At 37.0% G+C, this 20,163-nt stretch overlaps 1 protein-coding gene across 2 annotated transcripts; it reads right to left on the bottom strand.

The window, feature by feature from the left end:
- Window positions 1–44: 44 nt before the first annotated feature.
- LOC125061010 (serine/threonine-protein kinase mTOR) lies at window positions 45–19,885 on the bottom strand. Of its 2 annotated transcripts, none has more exons than XM_047666151.1 (10): window positions 19,504–19,885; window positions 18,622–19,419; window positions 15,569–18,141; window positions 15,330–15,502; window positions 14,359–14,644; window positions 11,880–13,742; window positions 11,145–11,360; window positions 8,168–8,533; window positions 7,305–7,619; window positions 45–153 (listed from the first exon to the last, which is right to left on the bottom strand). In XM_047666151.1, exons 1-10 carry the CDS (start codon window positions 19,721–19,723, stop codon window positions 106–108), a joined length of 6,858 nt encoding a protein of 2,285 aa, XP_047522107.1. In that variant the 5' UTR covers window positions 19,724–19,885; the 3' UTR covers window positions 45–105. The 2 variants fall into 2 exon arrangements, with proteins under 2 accessions (XP_047522107.1, XP_047522106.1); XM_047666150.1 differs by lacking the exon at window positions 45–153 and adding an exon at window positions 4,748–5,382.
- Window positions 19,886–20,163: the final 278 nt, after the last annotated feature.

The following is a 20,163-nucleotide window of genomic DNA, read 5'->3' as shown; positions in this document are numbered from 1 at the left end:
CTGTTTAAACTTGTAGTTGAAGGGCGCCTATAAGAAAAATGTAATTTCTTAAAGAATGTAGAAGGTGAATTTTATTTGTAATGGCCAGTTACCAGCATCCAGTGATTATTTTATGGCGATGCATGAGTGATCTTGTTGGTCCTTGGTCTTGATCTTAAAATAAAATAAAATCAGTAGTTTTAGCTTAAAGTAAATTTAAAGTTTTTAAAGGTTTATAATCGCTTAGTACTGTTTAAATTACCATTTGATTAAATAGTTTTTCGTCTATTACTTGACATTTTTAATTTTTAAAGCGTTTACAAAGATGTTTTGAAATATAAGACATGCATTACATTACGAATGGCATTGAAGTTTGTACTTACTACTCAAAATTAAAATAATGATGTATCGAGGTATTATATTTCAGTGATAATAAATATACTGCGGCACTTCTTGCCTATGAATAACCTAACGCTTATTAAAAATATAAACAATATTATCAATATTTAGACAGATGCTAGTAAATTTATTACATCCTTAAATCCGTTGTTAAGTATTGAGGAAAATTATATTTCGTAGCTAAGTTTGAATGTTTTTAAAATATATAGTTATTATATACCTACCAAGCGAAATTAGAGAATTATCACTAAATAAATTCAAAGCCCTCGTTAAACGAAAATTAATCAATAAAGCTTTTTATAAATTAGAGGAATACTTAAATGATCCTAATCCTTGGAATTGATTTGCTCCAGTTCAAACAATTTGTATGACAATACTTGGCGATTAAAAAAAGTGGCGGAAAGTTTATTGCCAGTTCTTCTTACCCGCTCTACGCCCTTGACTTGCGAACTGGTAGTAAATGTAAATTTACAATTAATTTAACTTCTTTCTGACAATTCATAAGTGTAATTGTTTACCAACATGAATAAAGATATTTTGAGTTATTAATGTACTATCTAGAGCAGTGTCTCCCAACGTGGGGCCCACGTGCCACAGGGGGCAATTTGATTGTTAAGAAGGGCAATCGAAAGAATTTTATATAGGTTAAACATGCACAAAAATGGTTGGGAAACACTTATCTAGATGTAAGTGGATCGTCTGAGTACGAGCTAAGTGTCAAAAATTAAAAATAAAATACATTAGGTGATAGAAGGCGCGTTCAATTGTTACAATTTATAAGCTGAGTGAAGGAAACATTAGCTCTGGATGGAAAGTATGACGATGTAGAAAGACGAGTGAAGGGAATAGAGTAAATGGAGCATTGTGAGCATTTCATGGCCTATATGTAGCCAAGAAACAAGGCTCGACTGATCGTACCAAGGAGAGTGCTTATTCCGAACCAACGTACGGTAGTGATCGTTGGATGTAGCAGAGAAGGAATGAAAGTAGAAACATTTTTTTAGACCAATAAAATTACCTATCTACAATAATAAAAAATGGGGGTGAAAATTAAGGGTTGTATGTATTTTTGTATGCTGTATCATAAAAAAAATAAAAACAACATTTTTTTGGGGTGGACACCCCTTATCACTTAGGGGTTTGAAAGATAGGCGATTCTCAAATTTACCGAATATATGCATAAAAAAATTTAATAATCAGTCGAGCCGTTTCAGAGGAGTATGGGAACGAACATTGTGACTCGATAATTTTATATATTAGAAGATATACCACTGGTGCTGCAACATTTTAGTTCCGGCCCTCAGATTTCTGTATTTGGATAGTGAAATTGTGTTTTCTACAAGACAAGTAAGAGAATGCCTCCTAGGCCTGACACACGTCGACTTTTTACACTCAATCGAACCTACGACCTCAGGGATGACAGTCGCACGTTGAAATCACTAGGCCAACACAGAACACTGCTCTATTTAATAAAGTATTCATTATAATGCAACCTATATATATAATAAATGTATATATATAATATATTTAATTACAAGTACTGTAAAATGCAATAAATTAATTATAATGAATGGTTATAAATATACAACGTAACTCACGTACTATGCTAAATGCACACGTGCATTCGATGTATAAGCAATAAATAAAAAACGATTTAAACCAACGTTAAATTTATTCTGAGTACACAAGGTACAATAATATTAACTAAGCAATCCTTACATAAATATGGCTTACATTTAATTACTTATTGACAAAATACACCCTTAGCTTACGTATAATAAAAAACCCCTTACAGCTAAGTAACAATATTTTTTTATATTACGACCTAAACGGAACCAATAAAAGACGTTCAAATATTATTCCGTTCCCATCGATTGAACTGGCATAATCGTATTAGGGAGCGTTCAAGTATTACGTAACGAATTTGAGGGGGGGGGGGTCCGTTTTGTAAAACGTTACGATGCGGGGCGGGGATTGAATTACACGTTATTGTTAATATTATTTTCGACTTACACCACATAATAGTAACTGAAGAGTCACTAGGTGGTCACGAAACGTTTTACTATACTTGAGTACAGTACTGTACTTGGGTACTGAAAAACGTTACGGCGAGTTACATGGGGGAGGGGGGGGTCAATAATCTCCAAAAATTGCGTTACGTAATACTTGTACGCTCCCTTATTTAAAATGTGGTGCTAAAGGCACTGGAACCATATTATTGTTTATATACAATGTGCAGCATCTAGAAAAGCAGGCTTTTGTACTATTTTTCGTTATATACACAATTTATAATAATTTAAACGAGTACTTTGAGTGTAGCAGAAAAAGCTTACTTTACTTTCAACTCCGCGTCACTCCACCAGCTATGGAGAGGCCTATGCTGTGTTTTACTACGCTATCGCATCAGAAATGAGGAGATCCGTAGAAGAATCATTGTCACCATTCAATCGTTGTCATTGTCATACTAATATACTATTATTATTAGTATTAGCTCTGCAAATTGGCGGGGCAAATTGCCCCAGCCGATGGCCGATGCGACAAAAAACTGCAAACGTGAACGCAGACCAGTCGGCGGAGCGTTTGACGGCCTCACACTAGATGAACACATGATGAAGGTTGGGTGCAGACCGATCGATATATTTAGGTAAACATTTCGATATATGTTTTTACGTAATATGAAATATTTACGAAATTCCCAATTATCATTTTGCATTACAAAACTTGTGAAATCTCGAACATTACATATTCGAATGTTTAAAAGATAATCTTAATAGACAAATGCTTAGAAATCCCATAATTTAAAATCAACTAAAACTAACTCACTCCTATATGAAATAAATAAAAACAGTGGGAAGGGTCTCACAATTTTGTACTGGACCAGTATTATCACTGTAACCATTTTAAATTAATTAATTGTTTTTACTGTTCATAAGTGTACAAGTTACGCTACATAATATTTATTACAGATTATTTAGTTACACACGCTGTTATACTGTCACTAAGATATGGCGAAACGTTTTAACCATTCCTATTTAGAAAGTATTCTTCGGCCTTGTTTCCAGGCCTTTGTTTCGTGTACACTTCAACCCTTCCATCCTTATATAGTCCATGATATTTAAATATAACTATGGAAAACATGATTTACAATTAGAACCTTTAGATGGACTCTTACATTTCGTTAGAATGATGAGTGCTCTACAGCAATTGTCAGCATGAATTAATAATTCCGTTATATTTCCATGTACTTGTGTACAATTGAAATAAGTATTTTTTTGGTATGTATAGTGTCGCCATTTTGATTAGGTATTGTTTAAAAAATCACTTCGCTTTTATAGAGCTCGACATATTTTAAAATACCGCTAGCAAAAAGCTAATTTTGACATAATTTTTTTGGTTTAAATGTTACAAAACCACTGGTTACTGCATTTACTATATTCCCTAGTTTTAAGCATTGTTTTTATTATTCCTTGTGTGATAAAGAATTTTTCAATCTATTTAACTTATGTTATTGCTACGAACAATAATTTTAGGCGCGCCTAAAATTATTCAACAAAATGTAAATAGCCAATTTAAAAAGCGGTTTATTAATCGACACAAATATGATCTTTGATCTTATTTATATCACGCATTCCACCACAAATATCACAAATTATGTTAAATCATCAAATTGATACAGTGCCACCAATTTATCCGACCCGATGTCATCCATTTACTTCAGTGCTCGAAATATATCAACGTCTAAATACATCCAAAATGATCGTCAAAATAATTCTATTTATCAAACAAAATAACAGCTGCAGCTATATATAGGTGAAGCTTTCAAGGCATTGACTATATTAGTTATGTGTCCAAATGCATATTTAAGACTGACTTTTTATATTCATTTTGAGCGCTTAGTCCCGACTCTCAACCTAATTTAAACAAAACTAAAATAAATCAGTGGCGCTACAACCGTATTAGGTCTGGGCCTCAGATTTCTGTATCTTATAAACATTTGTCAATCTAAAAGGCAAGTAGGTGATCAGCCTCCTGTGCCTGACACACGTCGACTTTTTTGGGTCTGAGGCAAGCCGGTTTCCTCACGATGTTTTCCTTCACCGAGCAAATATTTAATGGGCACAGGAAGAATGTCAATTCTTCCCCCCCCCGTTTGATCGTGAGGAAACCGGCTTGCCTCAGACCCAAAAAAGAAGAATGTCAATTCTTCCCCCCCCCGTTTGATCGTGAGGAAACCGGCTTGCCTCAGACCCAAAAAAGAAGAATGTCAATTCTTCCCCCCCCCCGTTTGATCGTGAGGAAACCGGCTTGCCTCAGACCCAAAAAAGAAGAATGTCAATTCTTCCCCCCCGTTTGGTTGGCTGGTGCAGCCGGGGATCAAACCTATGACCTCAGGGTTGAGATTCGCACGCTGAAGCCACTAGGCCAACACTTCTCTTCCAATATTAACAAAAGTCGCGTATTAAAATATTCCCAAAAAACAGCAAAACATCACTCTACAAATACATAAATAGTTACAACAATTAATTAAAACCACCAAAAAAACGTTGACATTTGACAAAGAAAGTCTTTTTCATCGGGTCTCCTTGCATCTTACCAGAACGGGCACCAACCGACGTAACACTGACAAAGATTCTCATTGCTCGTAGCCTGCTGAATCAACAGATCCACTTGCAGCTGAACCGATACACTATTATCATCTATATGAGGAAAATCTCTTCCCGTCAATTTATCCCTAACCCGATTCACAATAGCCAGCGCCCGCTTATTAAGGTTAGTTTCGGATGGTTGATCGTCCACAGTTACTTTGCTTTTAGTCGGTTGTGGTGAGCCATCACCAGATTCCACGTCAGTTCTGGATCTTCTACCCGCGTCTATGAGCCTCCAATTCAGTAAGGGGTCGTACACGAACGCTTCAAGTACTGCCATAACACTGTCTTTGTGTCGGTGTAACACCTCCATCACTGATTCGCAGGTCCGCCTGTATGTTCCTTCGATTCCTGTTACCTGTCCCAAAAATAATGTGATTAAATTATGATAAGTAATATTTAGCAGTTTACAGAAAAAACATGAACCGTGGACGATTCCCGCTGGAGTCTCCAGGAAAAAGAATCGTGGGAAGACCAAAAAACCGATGGGCTGACGACATCATAAAGGTTTCTGGCGAGAAATGGATGGAGGAAACAAAGAGTAGATCCTAATGGCAAGTTCAGAAGATCTTTACCTAAAAGGTAACTAATAGTTCGTGTAATATGGAATTAAAGTGGCTTTATTATTATAAGTTCATATTATTATATAGTATACTAGCAGACCGGCCAAGCGTTGCTGTGGCTAAGGTTTTACTTTTGTTACATAGTAGTAACCTATTCAAGGGAAACGGTAGGAGAACATCAGTCATGGGGACCACCATACTGTTTTGGTGGTAATGCCATTAAATTGTAGCTTATGTGAAACGTTGGTACTTTCAAGACAGCGCCATCTGTTTGAATTGTGACTATCAAATAATAAACAAATATTTTGCAATTAAATAACATTGCGGGTATAAATTGAGATGTAAGCTATCCTATCTTTTAAGTTAGATCAAACTGCACACGGTGTGCAAATTTCAATGAAATCGGTTCGGTAGTTTAGGAGTCCATAGCGGACAAACAACGTGACACGTAATTTATATATATTAAGATTTAAGTAAAAATTGCGAGCGAAAACATGGGTTTTATAATGCCTTTGTAAACAAAAGAATTTAACTTGAACCCCGAACCTCCGGGTAAACGGGCTGCACAACCAAGTACAGTGTAACTCTATGTAACTTGATTTAAGTCCCGAAGCTTTGGTTATTTCGCCTTTGTCTGGTATTGGCCATAAAAGATTTTCGTTTCATTCCTTATATGAACTTTGACGCTAGAAAATGCGCAGTCCCGTCAACATCGGTATATACAGTTGGCACTTGCACATCACAGGTTTGTTACAGTAAAAGAAAAACTGTAGGATTTTGTGGGTAATCCGTCATTAATTAGGTAATTTATAGTTTCTATGTGCGGTGTTACTCGAGTCAATATTTTTTTTTATAACTGGTGACAAACGGGCACGAGGCTCATCTGATGTTAACTGATAACCACCGCCCATGGACACTCATATTGCCAGAAGCAAGTGCGTTGCCAGCCTTTTAGGAATTGATACGCTGTTTTCTTGAAGGACCCTAAGGTGAACTGGTTCGGAATTACTTCAGACAGCTAAATTTGCCTTGAATAGCGGTCAGTTGTGGAACGACGGGCGTCGAGGTGATACGGTTGGTATTTCATATTCTGCCTTGCCAATAGTTACACGACAAACTAATAAAAATATGCAATTACATATAAAGTTGTAAATACATTTAGAACGTATAAAAAAATTAAGTTTATGTACCCAACGGATTAACTAATAAAAAAATGTATTAAAATTATAATACATACAGTTTTTATCTAATCTATTATTTATTTAACATTTTACCTCTAGATATCCTCTTAATCTTATCAAACTCTATCAATAAACATTGATTGAGGCAATAACATATGAATTCTAATTAGAATATATCTTCGGAAATATTATGTTTGTATATTATTATAGCATACATTTATCTTCTGATAAACTCGTTCAGAGAACATTAGTTCTTACAATTGAATGGTAGAAATGTTTTTTAATTAAATTTATAATTTTTAGACCTGTGTAGTCAAATTTTTATTTATTTTAGTAAAAACAAAAATATTTTTACATAATTAAAGAAATGGACATATTTTATTTTAAAATGTTGCTATGCTAACTTTAGGGTGTCTGTCTTTTGTGACGGTGTGCGCGCGCATCGTAAAAATTTACTCTTATAATTTTTCCATGAAGTATAAATTCAAAAAAACATTATTTTGTTGTGAACCAAAATTTTGTGTACACTCTCTTACCTCCATAGCATTAATCAGCATCCTGGTCAATCTGAATGGTATCTTCTCTGGGAATTTGTCTCTCGTAACCGCCACTTCGAAGCAATCACCAAAGTCTATATGTAGGAACTTCCCCGTTTTTCTATCTAGCATAATATTGGATGGATGTCTATCTCCCAATCCGAGGATATACCCCACCATACTCATCACAGCGAGGGAACGGGTGTAGTTCGTTCGACGCTCGAACCAGACTTCTGATGATGGACTTTTAAGCCAGAGTAACTTCGCGAGGTCGTCTCCAGCTGTATGTTCAAGGGCATGCTCGAATACTTCCACCTGGAAGTTTTTAAATATTTAAACTAAAATATTATTTGTTTACGCGGTTATTCTTGACTATATCAGTTACACTGAAAAAGAGGCGTTCAAGTATGACGTAAGCAAATTAAAAAAAAAATTGATTTCAAAGTGTGGCAGTTCGAAGCTACGTTTTCACGTTCGCTTTATAAGTATAGATTATTATATCCAACTAAAGCGTCCCCTTCATTACAGCGAGTAAGCACAATTTGACACCATGGAACGACTGGTATGGGGCCATTCAAGTATTACGTAAGCAATATAGGGGGAGGGGGGATCTTTGATTTTCTTATTTGGTGATTACGTCAATAGTAAATATTAACATTTTACACATATTATCCACGTATTGTCTATGTTTGAAAACGAAATACATTTTCGAGGATTCCTATAAAAAAATTAAAACGTTTATATGTACTATTATTTTTAAGAGCTTTGGTTACTTTTGCTGACAAGAGATAGTGGGGGGGGGGGGGATATACATTGCAGAAAATTTGCTTAAAAATAAATCTGCTAAATAAATTTCAGTATACCTTTTGCATTAACATAAGCTTCTCCAAATCCGACGCCATCCTCTGCATGATCCTGTGTTCAATGTTTAGAAGTATTTTCCTCTTATCCCTATAGTCTCTTATCAGTGAATGCAAAGTATCGCAGTGCGGTACCCAGCCTATTAACCCAGAATTAGTTGACAGGGGAATAACAGCGTATCTTTGTATGGCCAGGTCTCGTCTGAAGGTATCGGGGTCGGCCTGAAGCAGAGTATTGACGAGGCCAAAGAGTTGCATCACTCTTTCGTCTTGGCGTAGATCTTCGTGGCCTTTTAATAGGAACATGTAGTCTTTTCCGTTTGAGCCCCGAATGCAAAGACGGCGTGGGCGCTGTTTCGATGATATGACCTGCAAATAATTATATTAATCACCTTTGTCTACGCGATCGTAAATCCCGGCAGAACTAGTCACTACGGTGGAGCTATAATGAAGCTATCTTTACAGTTATTACTTATTCGATAGAACGACACAATACCCACACCGATTATCCTACATAAAAAACATTACAAATAATTCCTAATTTAGGCTGAAAATGGTAATGAACAAAAAAATACTGGTATTATTGTGAAAAAGCGTGGGGCGCTCTGTGCCTGTTTTCAGCCTAAATTAGGAATTATTTTTCACTTTTTAGTTTGATGTGCTTTAAAAGCATGTTTTTTAGTTTTTTTAAACTATATTTTTTTATTTTTTTTCATTTTTTTTTCGGATTATCATCGATCTTTGACAGGTGCGCAAAGTTTGAATTAAATCTGTCCGTTAAAAGTGGGTCAAAATCGAGTCCGAAGGAGTCGGTTACATACATACATACATACAGGTGAAGCTAATATAAAGCGTGTAAAATATATTAATATACGTACATCTTATAACAATATAGCAAGCAACTCTTGTGAACTCAGCCAGTGTACAAACAAAAAGGGCTACCTCGATAGAAATTCTATTTATTATATGTATGTACAAGTTGGAATGTGCGCGCGGTACATCCAAAAATTTAGACTTCCGCCTCAGGTTTTTACTTGGTACCCGTAGACCCAGTCTCTTCATTATATCAGAGAGAGAAAACAAAGAGAGAGAGAGAGAGAACTTAGCTAGCTGATGATCGCTGATGGTACTGAAGTATTATCATTTTCCTTAGCTAATGAGATTTAGGTCCCTTGAAAATGTGTATAATATTAATACATCCCAATAAAAAAATTGTAAATACATATAATATATAATATAATAATCTTTATTTTCTTCTCTCACATATACATACAAGGTTTTTATGATTAAACTAAGATTATAACATTAGGAAGTGTATGTCCCACTGGTCTCTGTAACAGGAGACCTGAGTGACAGATAACCAGCCTCTCCACCACCGGACCGGAACACGTCATTGTCATAAGTTATAATAGAAGAAAATAAGTATTAAGTGCTAAAGAGAACATTTTAAACGGAGTCTTAAAAATAAATTTGGTGTGTGTTTGTGTGCGTGTGTATGTGTGTGTGTCTCTCTCTCTCTAAGTGTGTGTATGCGTGCGTGGGTGTGTGTATATGTGTGGGGGAGTGGGTGTGTTACAGAATAACAGTTATTAGATCTTCTGTTTCATCATAACTCAACGTCTTCAGCCAAGTAGTAACCTTTTTTTACATTTATATTTGGGTAGTGGGTAAATGTGAATTTTTTCGTTTAATTTATTATACAAGTAACAGCCTAGGAAACCAAAGAATCTTTGCGAGAAAGAAGTTGTCCATTTTGTAATACAACAGGAAACTTTATGTTTTATCCGCTTGTTTATATTTAAATCGGGGTCGTAACTAGTTTTATGATGTTGTTTTAAAATGAAATTGTCAAAGATATGTTGATATATTTATCATGTTCTGTTCATACATAATTAAACTTAAATAATAATCATTTATTTTATCTATAAATAGGTTAGGTGCCACGTTTAAAAAATAATATTGGACGATACCAGTGTTTTGTAAAGTTGTTTGCGCCAAGCCCCAGTCTTTCTTAAATTCTCATGCCCCACTATGACATAGTATATTTAATATTTAAAAAAAAATCACTTAAGAAACTTGACCCTAAACTCGACTCTAAACATTTTCGAATTTTTGAATCCGTGAGATTAGCTTTTTAGTTTATTTTATAATTTTTGACGTGACAACGTCTTATAATTCGATGGAGCCGGCTGCACGCACGAAAAAACATGACTCATGCGGCGTTACCTCGCTCTGAGGCGTTCCAGTTAAGGCTTGAAGTGCAAGCGAGAGCGCGAAGCGACAGAGAGGCACAATCGGACTCCGCGCTCTTCAGCGTTCGACATCTGTCTCTCTCCTACTTGAGTGAGCGATTCGTGACGTTGTCACGTTCAACTATCGTCAGTAAACCGACTTTACAGACAACTGATTTTTTTTGTATTATTTTACATGAAGGTCGGTGAATCTATAATTTTTTATAAGAGTTGGTTATGCACATTACCCATCATACATATTTAGTTTTTAGTTTTTTCCTAACTGGAAGAGATAGCTTGTTAGCGATAAGGTCGCCCATTGCATTCCTTATAATTTTTATGTTTTTCTATAAATGCAACGAAGTGTAAATAAATAAATTTACTATCGATTAAATTCTAGATTTATATGCACGACCGATCATTTTATAAAACTCTTCGGTTAGGGGCCTCATAGCCTAGCGGTCTTAGTAAGTGGCAGCTAGGTGAGGGGTACCGGGTTCGATTCCCGGTTCGAGGGCAAGTTTTAATTTAATTTAAATTTGTTCTCAGCCTTTAGGAGGGTTGTGCGGTACCGGGCGAGTGCCTAAACCGTACATGGAGGACACGGTCGAATTTCTAAAAACAAGTACGTATTATAAAAAATCCTATACTTGACGCTGGCTAATGCACAAATCGTGCCAGAGCCATAAAAAAAAAAACTCTTCGGTGGAATTTATAACACTTTTGACGGAAACCCTGAAAACCCTCACCTGCAAACTGCTCTGTATATGCGCAATGCGTATTAGATCGTGATCAGGCACATATGACCCCGGAACTGCCAACTCCAAGTCCCGACAGTTCAGAAGGCTCGGACTGACATATTGTAGCTCTAATGACGTCAGTTGGTTCAATTGCCGGCTGATGCGGCGGAACACGTGATAGTAGAGGTCCCACGCTTGATTCAGATCACGAACTTGACCGGATTCCTGATGAATATATGTAAGTTTTAGTAATACATAATTTACGGTTCCTGTCATCGGGGTGCACTACATCCTTTTATAGGTCTGGACTTCAAATTTCTGTATATGTTAGGGTGAACAGCCTCATTATTGAACCCCCCTCCCCCATGTAACTCGCCGTAACGTTTTTCAGTACCCAAGTATAGTAAAACGTTTCGTGACCACCTAGTGACTCTTTAGTTACTATTATGTGGTGTAAGTCGAAAAAAATATTAACAATAACGCGTAATTTAATCCCCGCCCGCCCCGCATAGTAACGTTTTACAAAAGGACCCCCCCCCTCCCAAAATTCGTTACGTAATACTTGAACGCTCCCTAAACCAAGAGATATAAATAAGAAAAACAGCACCAAAACGCAAACTAAATCTGAATTAAAGCAGAATATGTAAAATATTGAAGACTCTTCTTGCTTTAACTGATATGAAAATATATGTGAAATAGATATACAAAAATATATTTTTATAGTATTTTTACTTTTCATCTTACCTTAAATCTATTGCACCACACTTGCGCCTCATTAAGATCTTTGCCGTAAGCTTGGTTAAACGATGTTTCCTTTAACGTCGTCGGCCCGCGTTCCAGCAACGCATGCAACGGTTCCAAAGTCTTAAACATAGCTTTCACGTCATGCTCGCTGAAGTACAGCCTCGAAGCCTCCTCTAAAGCCTCGTGCCATTGTTCGTGCCACAAGATGGCGACTCTAATCAGTTCCTCCGATATCATCGCGGCCTGGCTGACCAGGTTACTTGAATGTGTGCACATCGATTTCAAAACTTGATTAGCGGCATTTTTGCGGTCAACGAACGAAGATTTTGACGCTACAGTCAGGGGGTAAACCAGGGCTTGAGGGTGCGATTTTCCTATGTCTATTAAGAGGGAATGGATCAGTTTCCCTACTAGCGGTCTGGGAGTATCGATTCTTGCAATCAGTTGCGGTATAACTTGCAGCCACACGTTGATTTCGATCGTTCTGATTCCTTCCACTAGCGCTTCATGTACGGCGGGATGGTGACCGTAGTCGAACCAAAGAGTCAATAATCTAAGCGTATCTTGAAGCGAACTTCCATGAGACAGATTTATTGATTTGAAGAACCCTTCAACAGCTGGAACCGTATGCCTTTGTATTGTTTCATCTGGGTTGACCTCGCTCGCGTCGGGGCTATCTTCTTTGTGTTTGTAAAACAACACCGTCTCGAAGTTCATGTACGCCCAAGCGTGCCAGGCTTTATACCAATCTGTGGCGTGTTCGGTGGCTTTTTCGTAGTTATCCAAGATTTTTTTGATAGACTGCTCGTTAATGCCGAGTAAAGATTCGCACCAGGAGCCCAATTTCAAGTGGCATCTAGCGAGAAGACGGGAGTGTACTGTGTCAACATTCTCCACATATCGCTGTAGCTGATCGTACGCCAATTGCTTATCACCAGCCACCCACAAATGCTTGGCATACGCTAACGTTAGTCTCGGTTCGTGGGTTGGAAGTGGCATATCTCTGTTTTCACTTGGATCTATACCCAGCAGCATCACTAGAGTCTTATGAGCTTGTCGAGGTGCTCCACTCTTTCTGCATAATGAGGCGAATTTGAGCCACGTGGCCATATCTTCCTGTGGCGTTAATACTAAACCGCGCACTTGTAGTATTTTGCGCCAATCCTCGACTGATCTCTGCCCCCCCTGAAGCCTGGTCCACCAAGCTTGTCGTATAGACTCTCTTCGTTCTGGAACAAGTTTGTATGTAATAACTTCTTCTAGTTCAGCCAAGAGCTGTGCATTAACTAAAGCGCCGTATGCTCTTTGGTAGCTCTCACCGGCTACAGCTGTTAATTCGGAATCGAGAATCGTTCGCGCTTGATCGATGAATAACTTCGACGTAGTATAATCCTGGTTATGAATGTTCAGTACAGCTCTGTAGAAAGCGCCATCCTGCGTGTTTTCTGGCAAAAAGTTGACGTAGTTAGACATGGACTTCCATTCGTTGAGACCCCACGAAGCTGCCGCCGCCAATCTTGCGGCTTTGAACTTTTCATCGTCAGTCATATTAGTCCAACTGCTGGACACGCTGGTATACAATTTTGTCCACTCGCCCAATGCCTCGAAACAGCGAAGCTCTCCAAGACATACTTCTATATCGCCTTCAGGTAACTTTTCTTCGTAGAGATTGAGTGCCTTCTCCCAGTTGTGCAATTTCTCGTACCAACGGATTTGCACCTTCAAACTGGTGTTTCCTGCCTCTCTCTGGGTCATTACTCTTTCAAGTAGCCCTTCCGCTGCTTCTTTTTGCTGTAGTTTATTGTTTATATGAATCAGAGCTTCTACTACTTGTGACGTAGCACCTGTTCTAAATTCTTCTTCCTGAGAAATTATAGAAATGAGATATGTCATTTAATTTTCATCAATTTTTTTTCATATTAAATATGTGGAAGTATGTATGAAGTTCTCGGAATGTTGTATTTTAGATGAAAATTAAGCAGATTATAATTTTTTAAATCTTGAATGTATTGAAAAAATCTAAGAGGGAGAATCCTTAAATGAGCATGACTGCTGAAAAGGACTTGATACATCATATTGTGTATGTAGTCATCTATTCACGTTTATTTTTGTCAAAATCATATAATCACTATTTTTAGGAAACATTCTTTAGTTCAATAAAAATAACTATCTACTATAATAAAAAAATAGGGGTTTACCGTAGGGGGGTGAAAATTAAGGGTAGTATGTATTTTTTAATGCCGAATAATAAAAAAATCACTTAGGTGCTTGAAAGATAGATAGTAGCCGTTTCTCACTTACTGAATATGCATAAAAAAATTAATAAGAATCGATCGAGCCGTTTCGGAGGAGTATGGGAACGAATATTGTGACACGAGAAATTTATATATTAGACGAGAATTTTCTATATTAGTAGATATTTTGAAATTTATTTATATATTAGTAGATATACCTTTAATTAAATTATTAAAAAACTTACTTTATAATGCAGAGCCTTTGCATATGCTCTACATTGCATAGCCCATTCACCCAAAAGGTGTGTCGATATTGGAAGAGCTCCACCTTCACAGTGTTCCATAAATTCTGCCAAATTAAGGACAGTATGGGCTAATTCAGGCGCATCGGATGCGGTCAGAGCCTGTTCCAGAGCATTTGATAATTCAGTCCGTGATCGACTATCTAATTCGGTCCAACACGACACAAAGGCCGCATTAAATAGATCTCGTAGTAATTGGGAGTAGTTATGTGCCAACGCTAGACAAGCTCTGAAAATCAAGATGATTTTTACCGGTTAAGAACGGTATAATAACAGTGTTGAAACAACATGTTGTCTCTTTTCATCACATCCTTAAACACAATCGAAAGAAAGAGGAGAACCACGGCATACAATGCGCAGAGGGTATGAGAACTCAGAGAATCTGATCGTGGATGGTAACACAGAAGGCAAAAGATTACGGGGACGTTCACCAATCAGATGGACCGATAAGTGAGACGGTGAAAAGAGAGGCGGTGGGCAGAAGTTGGTAGAAACAGATAGTCCAGATGTGCCCTTGCTGACCACGACACTCAGACATGTGATGAAGAGAGACAGGCATTTTTTTTTTATATAATAGGGGGGCAAACGAGATTGCGGGACGACCAAAAAGGGCAGTCTGCGCAGCCCATAGACACCCACTTTTAGTGGGTGCGTTGTCGGCCTTTGAGGGAGGAGTAGACTCGCTTTTTAAACATTTGGAGGTCGTATCTCTGAGGGAAGACCTCCCCCGGGAGCCGATTCCACAGTTCGCTATTAATCTATCCTATCTATAACTATTTTTTATTAACAATAAAAAAACAGATACGGTAAGATATATCACAGCACTACTTTTTCCTCAATCACAAAGGTAAAATAGATAAGTTTTATACTTTAATAAGTGTTTCATTGGTAAAGGTTAACATCACGAAACCTACCTTAGAGCTGGGCTGTGGGACTCTGTTAACAGTCCAATACTGAACCGCCGAAGCCACTCCAGCCAATCGTCTTTTGACACTCGACTACTGACAGTCCAGGCAATTTGCAAACTGTGAGCATTGACATACAACTTCCGAATGGAATTCGATGTATCACAAACCGCTATGCGTGCCTGTAAAAAAATCCATAGTTTAATTTCTAGCAGAGGAACAGAAATAACGAAGAGTTTAAAACGCACCTCCTGATTATTATTCTTTGGTTTTCGCCTGGTACCCTGGAGATATTCGTCTAATGCCAAAGATTGCGTTGTTTGCAAATTCAGTAACAAATTTTCATAATTTTGATGCTGAATCCTATGTTTAACTACCACTTTTTGCACTAGCGGTATGAAGTCATTGTATTTTCGACCGAGTTGCACTATTAGGGCACATAATGTATCCATCGCCGTAGATCTCAAGGCATAACAGCTATCCAAACTTCGAACTATGGGATGGATTATTCTAGAAACCAGTTCGCTATAGTTCAATGAATCAGAAAGATAATCAACAGTCTCCATTGCGACTTTCGCTACAGGAATAGGGCAGTCCGTTGCATCAAAAAGTTTCACGATCGATGGAATGACCAAATGCATGTAATCATCAAGATTGTCTTCAAATTTTTGTAAAGCATATAGCAGCTTTTCCGTTACGACTCTTTCTTTACTGGTGTCGTGCGCTAAAACTCGAAGTATTTGCGGCATCAATTGAGGAAGATAAACCTTAAACTCTGATCCTAGAGCGATTGCAATGTGTTCTACAAGTAATATCAGGGTTGGTTGCAGAGGGCTGTTGGGTGTCCAGAATTCTTTGATTAGTTCAAAGATTTTATCCAAATAATTTCGAATATGTTGCTTCACTATCGCAATCAATTTCGCCAGCTGAGTAAAGAGAAACTCACGAAAGCTGTTACTATCTGTTGCGCGGGCAACGAACAACAGACTTGGAGTTACTCTGGATATATATGGTACACATTTAATACCGAGGGATTGGAAAATAAAGGTCACTGCCTGAACTACACTTGTATGGTGTTGTTGAAGGGTTGGGTCACGTAAAATGCGCATTAGAGTTGAGATAACTATTGCGGGATAGTATTCATCTAATACGGCTGTCGGCATCAATACCAGCATTTCACTTGACGACACGTCGAAGTTATTTTCCTCTGCTTTGCTATCAGCAACAGGTACCAAACTTGAATTTGGTTGGCCGTCTTTCCTATACTTTGTCAATTTGTGTTTATAAGGATCCAAAGCACCGAGGAGGCCCAAAACTCTAATTGTTTCACGCCTGTCCTTCGGTTGCTGTTCAGTCTTAAGGAAATTTAGAAGCACATCCATGAGGTTAGGATAATCAGTGTAAGGTGTTACAACATATCCTGTTGCACTGATGAGTTGTCCAAACGCCCACAAGGCTACGCTGCGCTTTTCAGTCGCAGTTGCGTCGGAGAGCAAGTCAAGTAGAATTGTCAACAGATCGGGCAGACATTTTCTTAATCCAGAGTTATCACCGTGCACGTCAGCCAAGTCTCCTACTGCTTTTAGTACACTTATTACAACGCCCGGATTGACGTCCGGTTCTTTAAGCTTTGGAACTAACACATTGAGAATAGTCTCCATGTACGGTTTCACAAGCTTGGGTGCATGTAGAATAAGATTATCCAACATTCTAGCAGCTTGTTCTTTGTTGCGACTCATTCCAGAATGTTCTAATTCAGTTAGAAATTGTATAAGTGTTTTTCTCAAACCAGGCATCACATACGCTGGATTGACAGTACTCAATCTTCCAATCATACAAATAGCTAACTCCCGTATTTCCAAATGTTCATCATTCATAGCTATGAACGGAAAGCTGAGATTTTCTATCTGCGCTAAATGTGTGTCAAAAATGTCCGTTAGAGATTCTAGAACCCAATACCTCACCTCATAATCTGGGTCAGTAACCGACACAACCAGCATCTTACCAACGACTTCTGCTGTTAGCATAGTGAGAGTTTTTGACGGTTCATCTTTCGTTCTATATGCAGCATCGGCCAAAAGCTTAGCTGATGTTTTGACAGCTTCCACTCTAATTTCTTGCTGATCACTCTGCAAGAAATGATCAGCGCACCTTTTCACAAACATCAAGAGGCTATGGTGCCCCTCAAAATTAAAAGTGCCAAGAGTCCTCAACGCTAGGACTATACTAGCCGGATCCTGTGGCTCTATTACAAGACTCACACTATTACTCATCTGTTGCTCTAAGCTTCTTGGCACTCCAGGGTGTAAAAATTGTTTATTCCTTAACACTAAAGAGAGCATATTTAAAAGGCCTTGCGATATTTCTTCTCTTAGAGAGGGTAAGTTCTCACTTAATTCCTTTAAACAGATAGTTAATGAGGGGCTCAAACCAGTTGCAAAAAGAGCATCTAGTAACTCTTTGATATCAGTTATGACAAGATCTTTGACCGCACTACTTAAAAGTGATATGCAAGCAAAGATAGACGGATCTATCCAACCTTTTTTCTTTGTCAAGGTGTCTCTACCTGGTAGGGCTTGTTTAATAACTTCCATAATTCTAGGTATAAAGTTTCTTATATCACCTTCCAGAGCTGCGGCCATTAATCCCAACGTTGTAAATGCCATATTCCGGCTTCTGATTGAGGTCAGTAAGTAATGCATTGTAGAATTAAGATACTTTCTCAAAAACAACTCTTTATTGAAAGCAGCCAATCGAGGAATTATGATCAGCAGAATTTGTGGTACACCTTGGAGTTTTAAGTGTCTTTGGGCCATTACATCTGTAATTGAAAAAAGAAAAAGTTTTTGAATGAAACTGCGTAATTGCTATCTCTACATTAACTATAAATACATATACAAGTACACAATAATACTACTGTTTTACAAAGTATAAATACTGTGTAAACTCTTTATAACATCATTTGTTATAATGAAAAACTCTCTATAATATAAAAATGTGTTAAATTTATTTGGTTTATTATATATTTATAACCATACATAAATTCTTCCCTCTTTATAACAAATAAAAATGCTTGAATTTATTGTATATATTAATTAGCAAGTAATATATTTTTAAACCAATCAATATAATAATTATTTCAGGAGTTCCTGTAAAAAAAATTTTTGCAATATTTTTTTTAAGGATATGAGTATCCTAAGAATAATTATTGCAAATAACATGAAAAACTAATATAAATGGTCAGAGGCACTTTTTTGAGGAAACAAGTTTTAAAATAAAAATAAATTGTCTAAAGACATACCATGAAATATTCTTTCAATTTTTTCAGACAGAAGCTTTTTACATACTTCAGATTCATAAATAGGAACTGGGTACTGTACATTTTCAGTTTTAAAACCATCACATAGGTACCCTCTCTTGACTGATGGACTGTGAAGCTTACTACTTATAAAAATAATGTCATCTGATACTATTATGTCCTGTTGTGTATCTATACTTCTCATTAAATGTGTATACTTTGTCTCCCATGTGGCGTTTGAACATCTTAAGAGTTCATTTAGAATTAAAAGGCCTCCCTGTACTCTGTCTTCTTTTGATGACCCCTTTTCTTTAATAGTAACCTCTTCAAAGCTCAACATTGCTTCTTCACAGCACTGCATGTACCACTGAGGTTTAGCAGTTGACTGTTTTGCAGTTTCCCTCTGTGCTGTGACCACTAAACCAGCTCTTAAAGCTTTGGCTGCAGCTTCTCGTATTTGCTGTTTAGGATCTTTTAAGGCAACAAGGATATGATCAAAAAATCCTGATACTTGCTGATAGAAATATGTAGGCATAGCTATGGCTAACTCTTTTAATAATAATACAGCAGAATGACGTCTACCCTCATTCCTTTCTTCTGACAGCCACTCAAAAGCCCTTTTAACTTCAAATTCAACATATTCTGCCCTTTTCACTCCTGACACTGTAGCCAATCGTCCAACTGTTTTTGCGGCTAATTCCATCACACCTGCATCTGATGATGGAAGTAGGTTCCTAAGATAGTTTGCAAATCTTGTTATTCTAGTTTTTGTTGTGTCACAGTCACCTCCAATAAGACATACTGCAAACGAAAATATTACAAAAAAATTTATTACATATATTTTGTATGTATTTTTAAATGTTAATTAAATATAAGTTTACGAACCTATGGCAAGCACACCGCCTTTTTTTTCGTGAACATCATTGCTAGAAACCATTTCAAATATTTGGTGATTAAATTCATCGAGAAATTGGGTAAGCTCCTCTTGAGGCACTTCTCGAAGTTCGGTCTTGGCATAGTGATACAGCTCTCTGGCAGTTTTCGTTTGTACATCCACATTTCGGGATTTTAAACCCGCTACGAAAGCGGCTACCTGATTCGACATTGCTATTACAGTTTTCCAATTCTAATTTATCATTGTAGTTCTTTTTTTTTCTAAGGAAAAGATTAAAATAAAATTAGATTTTTGCTGAATTTCTTTCACATTTTTCTTAAAAGTAAATAAACACAAGACTTAAAATTAAACCATGCAAGATGAATATTTTCATATATATAAGTTTGACAACTGACAATCCTGAATCCACAGTTAATACTTCACATTTGTCCACAAATGATAAATTTATACTATTCACAGTACTCAGTAGTACGAGTGTCACAGAACTCATACAACTGTATATAGTGATTTAAAACCAATAGTGGTTGTATTTGTATATAATGTCATTAAAAAGTATTTATAAAGTTTGGTTAAAGTACCTAAAATGAAATAAAAATTGGATTTAGCTACGAAAAATTATTAACTACATTATTAAGGGTTTTTTTTACTAC

Source organism: Pieris napi, chromosome 22 (genome assembly GCF_905475465.1).
Source record: "Pieris napi chromosome 22, ilPieNapi1.2, whole genome shotgun sequence".
In the NCBI taxonomy this organism is placed as follows: Eukaryota; Metazoa; Arthropoda; class Insecta; order Lepidoptera; family Pieridae; genus Pieris; species Pieris napi.
Note: the sequence above shows the minus strand (reverse complement) of the source record. Positions and strands in the feature narration are given on the sequence as shown.

What these genes read in the sequence shown, in the direction of transcription:
- LOC125061010 (XM_047666150.1), bottom strand. Translation starts at nt 19,723, where the DNA reads ATGTCGAATCAGGTAGCCGCTTTCGTAGCGGGTTTAAAATCCCGAAAT. An exon ending in CAAAGAATAATAATCAGGAG is followed by an intron (nt 15,503 to 15,568) that starts GTGCGTTTTAAA and finishes ATTTTTTTACAG; the next exon opens with GCACGCATAGCGGTTTGTGA. An exon ending in TGTGGTGCAATAGATTTAAG is followed by an intron (nt 11,361 to 11,879) that starts GTAAGATGAAAA and finishes TATATTCATCAG; the next exon opens with GAATCCGGTCAAGTTCGTGA.